The 7,945-nt window shown below is 40.9% G+C and overlaps 1 protein-coding gene across 1 annotated transcript; it reads left to right on the forward strand.

Moving 5' to 3' along the window:
* The first annotated feature begins 227 nt into the window (after nucleotides 1-227).
* LOC131934585 (uncharacterized) lies at nucleotides 228-4,386 on the forward strand. Its single transcript, XM_059290645.1, has 5 exons — nucleotides 228-270; nucleotides 495-561; nucleotides 708-851; nucleotides 1,893-2,018; nucleotides 4,165-4,386. Exons 1-5 carry the CDS (start codon nucleotides 268-270, stop codon nucleotides 4,290-4,292), a joined length of 468 nt encoding a protein of 155 aa, XP_059146628.1. The 5' UTR covers nucleotides 228-267; the 3' UTR covers nucleotides 4,293-4,386.
* Nucleotides 4,387-7,945: the final 3,559 nt, after the last annotated feature.

Raw genomic sequence — 7,945 nt, forward strand, 5'->3', positions numbered from 1 at the left:
AAATGTCAACTAAATGTAGATCCACCAAAATGTCCACTTAGTGTCGATACACCAAAATGTCTACTTTGTGTCGATACACCAAAATGTCCACTTAGTGCAGATCCACCACTAAATGTCCACTAAATGTAGATCCACCAAAATGTTAATGTACCGTAGATCCGCCTCTGAATGTTGTCAAAAAGTAGCCATGTATTTTCCTATAAAACAGAAGTGATCATTACCCTAGTCACATTTCTGCTGCTCAGTTGACTTAGCTTTAGAAAGAAAATGGTTGGTAACATACCGTTTTATTTTTCATTTCAAATATTTAGAACTTTATGACATTTTTAAATTGGCGAATATAAAAGTAATCAAATAACTTAAAGATAATATTGAGTTAGGATCTATTTAAGCATACGTTCTATAAAATCATGTGTCTACTAGTATCAGACAGAAACTGTATAAAACATAATTAAAATATATTTACATATACATTTACTCTACTTTATCTACAGGTTTTCATAGTATTTATGCTAGTAATTTTCACAAATGTACATGATACGGCTTCGGAGGCTGAGATAGGTAGGATTTGGGTTGATAGTTCTTGGGAATGTCTGGTTTAGACTGTAATGCCTTGTGTATTGTTGGTTTAATTGGAAGTGTATTTTCTAAAATCGTTTCAATGTGTTTAGAATTTCATATTTATTTTGTCATGTTGATGTTTTTAGCATATGAGTGGCCTACTAAGGAAAAAGTTTGGTGTGAGTTAAACGGTGAGAGGTACCATGAGGGCGTGGTCTTCGGGGTCCCAGCCAACACAACGTGCAACACATTCAAGTGTGTGAACGGGTCATTGGTAGCTCAACATGAAGGTACGGGAGGCATAGATTTACAGATTCACCAGATGTGTGGTTTTGTGTGTAGTGTTGGGGTGGAAGGAGGTGGGAGTGGGGAGGGAATAAAGTCTCAGGACAGCTGATGTTAAATATTGATAAAAATGATCTCATTATCTCATATGTATATATATATATATATATATATATATATATATATATATATATATATATATATATATATATATATATATATATATATATATATATAATTCTCTTCTGGGAGCCGTTAGAAAACAAGCTGCAAGCGCCTCCTTGCAGTCCCCTCTCTTTCTCTCTATCACTATCACTACCACCCCCACCCCACCCCCACATTGTCTGGTGAGTTGTGGTCACGCTAAATGTTTACAAAGCTAAATGTTTACAAATCGTAGAGCCGTAAAGCCGGGTTCCTTTTAGGGGCAGATAATTTAGTTCGATTTTAAACTTACAGGAGGTAACTAAGAAATAACTAAGAGGAGGCTGCTTTCACGGGGAGGGGGGGGGGGGTGTAGGGTCGGGGTTAGGGGAAAGGGGGGGGGGTTAGTGTTTTAAAGCAAATATTTTCAGTGGCAGCATTGGTACTGTCGAATTCACAAATTATGAATTACTGAAAAGTAGAAAATTAAACAACTAAATAGCGGCGTATGATACGCTGCGGGTCGGCTCGTATATATATATAGTGCTAATATAATCAGAAACAACCGACGAAAACCGAGTAACAAGAAAGAATACTTGCAATAGAAAGAAAATCAACAAACATTTTTTTTTTCATTTTATGCTTTTAGTTCAACATCTCTCAGACATCTTTTAAACATGTATACATTTATGCACCATTATTTCTATTATAATGTGCATTAACTTAGTTTGTGTATGTGTGTGTATGTGTATGTGTATTATTTTAAATATGAGGAAAATAGGATAAGAAATACTTTTGCTTAAAATATTATTTTTAATGTGAAAAGAATTGTAAGGATTACAGAAAAAAAAAGAAAATGTTTTTGTGTAGCTATTCAATATGTTACTCTCCTACCCACACAGGCTGTGAGTTAAAGAACAACTGCTACACAGTCGGGGACCAGTTTGAGCTGTCGTGTTCCACTTACAAATGCGACAAGATAACACAGGACACCGTAACACAACTTTCTGTAGAACTGGTACTTGGTGGTAAGTTGAATGATGTGAATCTCCAGGTTACGTCGGTATGTTTAAACAGTTAAGGCGCAGGCAGGCGAGGTTAGGTTAGGCAGAGCTTTCCACGAATTATATACTTGGACTAGTCTCTTCAATTTTCTCCAGGTAAGGTTAGGTTACGTAGAGCTTTACAGGAATTATACACCTCGACTAGTCTCTTCAATTTTCTCCAGGTAAGGGTTAGGTTACGTAGAGCTTTACAGGAATTTTACACCTCGACTAGTCTCTCCAATATCTACAGGTGAGGTTAGGTTAGGTAGAGCTTTCCAGAAATTATATACCTCGACTAGTCTCTCCAAATGTTTACAGGTGAGGTTAGGTTACGTAGAGCTTTACAGGAATTATACACCTCGACTAGTCTCTCCAATATCTACAGGTGAGGTTAGGTTAGGTAGAGCTTTCCAGGAATTATATACCTGGACTAGTCTCCAATAGGACTGGTTAGTGGGTCACCAACCAATTATATGGCTCATGCAGGTTTTATTGAGCCGTAGAACTGGTTGGTGACCTACTTACCAGCCCTGTAGTCTACAGGTTAGGTTAGGCAGAGCTTTTGAGGAATGTGTCAACCCTCCTAGCTATTGACCAGGACTCTCATACCTATACTAGCTTCTCCAACTGTCCCACAGTGTATCCAATCTTCTTGGTGTCTTCTTCCAGAACACTCCAGGTCTTTCTTGATCGGCCTCTTTTCTTTTGCCCTGTGAATACCAAGTGACGTCCTGTCTTGTTATGCTGTATAGACGCTTCCTGGTTGTGTTGCATATCCCCTCCACACGCAAGATGAGTCTCTGTTTGTCTCCACCACGCATTATTACATTGTTTATTCTCTGTCTCTTATGCTAATGTCGAAAGTTCGAATCTTTACGGCACAAACCAAGACACGATCCAGATTTAATGTTCTCCAAATTGAATCATGCCGTATTTATAATCTCGTGATTTTGTCAATGAATTTGAATACGCTGGATGTTACTAAACGCTGTTCACATACTTTGATTGCATTTAAAAAAAAATGTTCTTTTTACTTTCTCCTATAGTGAAAGTCTTGTAATCGTGCAAAAAAAAAACCAAAAAACAAAACGAGATTTTTACAAATTCTCGACATAATTTTGCAATCTTGTCCGTATAACTGTTTGTCTGTGTGTCTGTCTGTCTGTGTGTAAACACGATAACTTGAGTACCGTTACAGCTAGGTTGATGAAACTTCATATATAAGTATAAGTATTTTATCAAAATCGTAGATCCTAATCAACTTTTGAGCGATTTCCAATAACCGGAACTGGTACTTTTTCTACTTTGAAGTTTTCAAAAGCCTATAACTTGAGTACTATTTCAGATAGATAAATGAAATTTCACGTGTAAGTAAAAGATCTATTTCTTTACCTTCTGTCAAATTTTGAGTAATTTCCGTTGACCGCCCCGGAAGTACTAATTTACGCTATTTCCGATTACTCAAAAAAACACATGTAAATTTTAAGTACTAATAATATTGCGCACTATTATGCACATTTCGTTTAGGCGCTCGCTTGGTGTGCAATTCTTTTTGCTATGAAATTCTATTCTATTTTTAAAAGTTAAAGTAATTAAAAATCATGTCTATATTTCAAGTTATATAAGAATATTCGAGAAAGTTTAGGGGAGATCACTCCCGGTTTATTTCTTGAGTTACGGGTATTTTTTAACAAGTCTTACATCTTATTTTAACTGGAGTTATTGACAATACATGGACCACATTATAAACTTGATTTAGCATGAACTATAACCCATAAATTACAGTTTAACACATATGATTTAGATGTTGCTTTCAAACACTTTCTAAATCTTGCTTTAAAACCTTGAACAAACTCGATTCAAGCATAAATACATTGAACATATTTTAAACTTCATCAAGGCAGAATAACAGCCTATTTATTAACAACAATCTAAACATAAATTTAATACAACGTTATAACTCATGCATTGAACACATTCAAAGCTTTATCAAACCCGAATTAAAGCCAATTGATTAAACATAATCTAAATACTAAGTAACAAGAATTATGGCCCATATACAAAAGACATTGTAACATGCATTACCAAGGCCTCTAACACACCCCGAACTTGCTTCATCAATGTGCAGGATGCTCCGACAGCGGTAAAAAATGCCACAAGGTCGGCGAAGTCTTCCCTTCCTCATTCAACGGTGTCGCTTACAAAAACTGTTCTTGTGTGCTTCAAGGTAACGCCGTAAATGTACACTGCCGTTAATGCTCAATGGACCAAATGATTTGTTCTGTACGTGTTCTAAGCATTACAAAACAAAAAATGTGATTCGGAAGTGTTGAAATAAAATTGTTTCGTCTCCTGATAATGAGATTTCTTTTTTTATTTAATATTTGTTTAAAGAAGAAAATTAGTGACATAACCAACTATTTAGATAGCTTTTGTATCTTCATAAAAAACAACACATAGTTGGGAGTTGTTAATAAATAACGTCACATTCTTATGAAGGTGGGAATTCAGAAAGTGTAAAGTCGATGTTTTAAAAACAAAAACCGCAGTTTTGAAGAGGGTTCTAGGCTGAAGTGTGACGTCATGTAGAGGGGTGGGTGTCTACCTTTTGTGAAGATCAGCGAGGGTAGGGAGTTCAGGACGAACAATCGTCCAAAGTCGTGAGGTTTTTTTCTGGTCGAACCGAGGATCAAAACATAGTAACTACCATTTGACAGAAATAAAAAAAAATCTATTCATATCATCTTTTGCCGTTTTATCCCCAAGATACAATGTGCAGATTGGGTAGAATTCATCTGTTTCAATGACCCCAGCATACAGGAGAAGAATATTTTCAGCAGCATTCCAGCCGCTGTCGTTTCCCTAACTTGCGTCAGGTACCCATAAGAGCTGGGTGGACTCAGGAAAGCCCTACAGACTAGAGCCTTGATCCGAACTCTAGACTTTCGGGCTAGCAGTTGCGAGCTCTACTATTCCGCCCCACCTTCTATTCATACACTCACCACCAAACTGCTCGTGTAGATGCAGGACTTCCTGTGATGGCTAAAAGTGGTGCGCTCCCTTTTAACGTGTTCCCCTTGGTTTCTTGCTCGTCGTGTTTGTGACGTCTGTAGCACCATGATTGTGGTTTTATGAGTGTAGGTATTGAAAGAAGGTGGCGAAGCTTATGTTTTGGTTTTAGCCGAGGTATCTGTAGCAGGTATTGAAAGATGGTGGCGAAGCTTATGTTTTATAGTTGGTGTCTCTATCGTCGTTTTTTGTGTCTAAAGTTTGTTTGGGACGAGGTTGTGGTTTGATGATTGTATGGTAATGGAAAATTGAAAGAAAGTGTCGAGGCTTAAGTTTTATAGTTGGTTTACATCGATAGGTGTTGGAAGAAAATTAATGATGCTAAGTCTTAATATCTTGTGGTGTTTGATTATATGTATTTTGATGACTACTTGGGGTTGAGGGAGAAGACTAAAAGGGGGTGAAGTTATACTTGACGTGTTGCAGACACGGCCAGTTAGTAGATGTATTGACATTGTATGCAAGGCTCATGTGTAGATCTATTGCCATTCTTTACTTGTGAATCATTGGCAACTACATTGCGAGAAAGATACAATCGAGAAAGCCCCCATTCGGACCATGTGGTGCATGAGGTAGATGGACCATAATCCACACAAAACGGTGTCCTGTCTATTTGAATGGACGGTGATAACTTCTAAGCCCAGCTGCCCTTACCTTCATGAGTCGGGTACCCTTCAATGCCGGGCGAAGTCAGGGACGTTCTACCGACTTGAGTCCATGATACGAACTAGAGATTTGCGGATTAACTACACACAACAGCTGAGTTAATCAGGGATTACAAAGGATACACAAAAGCGTTAGTTGAGAGATACAGGATTGTTGAACCCACACCAACTATGCTGGCTATATGGAAGAGGGATAGATTAGGCCACCCAAAAGAAAAATAATAGAGATACAGGGATTGTTGAATCCACACCAACTATGCTGGCTATATGAAATAGGGATATATTAGGCCACCCAAAAGAAAAATAATAGAGATACAGGGATTGTTATGGCCACACCAAACAGGTGGGTGGGTCAGGGATTGTTAAGGCCACACCAAACAGGTGGGTCAGGGATTGTTAAGGCCACACCACACAGGTGGGTCAGGGATTGTTAAAGCCACACCACACAGGTGGGTGGGTCAGGGATTGTTAAGGCCACACCACACAGGTGGGTGAGTCAGGGATTGTTAAAGCCACACCACACAGGTGGGTGGGTCAGGGATTGTTAAAGCCACACCACACAGGTGGGTGAGGTGAGACAGGGATTGTTAAGGCCACACCAAACAGGTGGGTCAGGGATTGTTTAGGCCACACCAAACAGGTGGGTCAGGGATTGTTAAGGCCACACCAAACAGGTGGGTGGGTCAGGGATTGTTAAGGCCACACCATACAGGTGGGTCAGGGATTGTTAAGGCCACACCAAACAGGTGGATCAGGGATTGTTAAGGCCACACCAAACAGGTGGGTGGGTCAGGGATTGTTAAGGCCACACCAAACAGGTGGGTCAGGGATTGTTAAGGCCACACCACACAGGTGGGTCAGGGATTGTTAAAGTCACACCACACAGGTGGGTGGGTCATGGATAGTTAAAGCCACACCACACAGGTGGGTGGGTCAGGGATTGTTAAAGCCACACCAAACAGGTGGGTGGGTCAGGGATTGTTAAGGCCACACCAAACAGGTAGGTCAGCGATTGTTAAGGCCACACCACACAGGTGGGTCAGGGATTGTTAAGGCCACACCAAACAGGTGGGTGGGTCAGGGATTGTTAAGGCCACACCAAGCAGGTGGGTGGGTCAGGGATTGTTAAGGCCACACCAAGCAGGTGGGTGGGTCAGGGATTGTTAAGGCCACACCAAGCAGGTGGGTCAGGGATTGTTAAAGCCACACCACACAGGTGGGTCAGGGATTGTTAAGGGCACACCAAACAGGTGGGTGGGTCAGGGATTGTTAAGGTCACACCACACAGGTGGGTCAGGGATTGTTAAGGCCACACCAAACAGATGGGTGGGTCAGGGATTGTTAAGGCCACACCAAACAGATTTGTGAGGCAGGGATAGTTAAGGCCACACCAAACAGGTGGGTCAGGGATTGTTAAGGTCACACCAAACAGGTGGGTGGGTCAGGGATTGTTAAGGTCACACCAAAACAGGTGGGTGGGTCAGGGATTGTTAAGGCCACACCAAGCAGGTGGGTGGGTCAGGGATTGTTAAGGCCACACCAAACATGTGGGTCAGGGATTGTTAAGGCCACACCTATCAGGTGGGTGGGTCAGGGATTGTTAAGGCCACACCAAACATGTGGGTCAGGGATTGTTAAGGCCACACCTATCAGGTGGGTGGGTCAGGGATTGTTAAGGCCACACCTAACAAGTGGGTGGGTCAGGGATTGTTAAGGCCACACCAAACAGGTGGGTCAGGGATTGTTAAGGCCACACCTAACAAGTGGGTCAGGGATTGTTAAGGTCACACCAAACAGGTGGGCCAGGGATTGTTAAGGCCACACCACACAGGTGGGTCAGGGATTGTTAAGGCCACACCAAACAGGTGGGTGGGTCAGGGATTGTTAAGGCCACACCACACAGGTGGGTCAGGGATTGTTAAGGCCACACCTAACAGGTGGGTCAGGGATTGTTAAGGCCACACCACACAGGTGGTTGGGTCAGGGATTGTTAAGGTCACACCAAAACAGGTGGGGGTAAAACCTTAGTTTAGCGTCGGTTATTATTCCGGAATCGTATAGCAGTAAAAAAACAGTAAAACAATGCCAAAGTCTGTCACACACTTCCGGAATTCACCGGACGTACTGTAAACCATACTTTATTTGGCGTCATCTTTTATTTTTATACAGAATGTT

Source organism: Physella acuta, unplaced genomic scaffold (assembly GCF_028476545.2).
Source record: "Physella acuta isolate Inbredline_101_S28 unplaced genomic scaffold, ASM2847654v3 ptg000112l, whole genome shotgun sequence".
Lineage (NCBI taxonomy): Eukaryota > Metazoa > Mollusca > Gastropoda > Physidae > Physella > Physella acuta.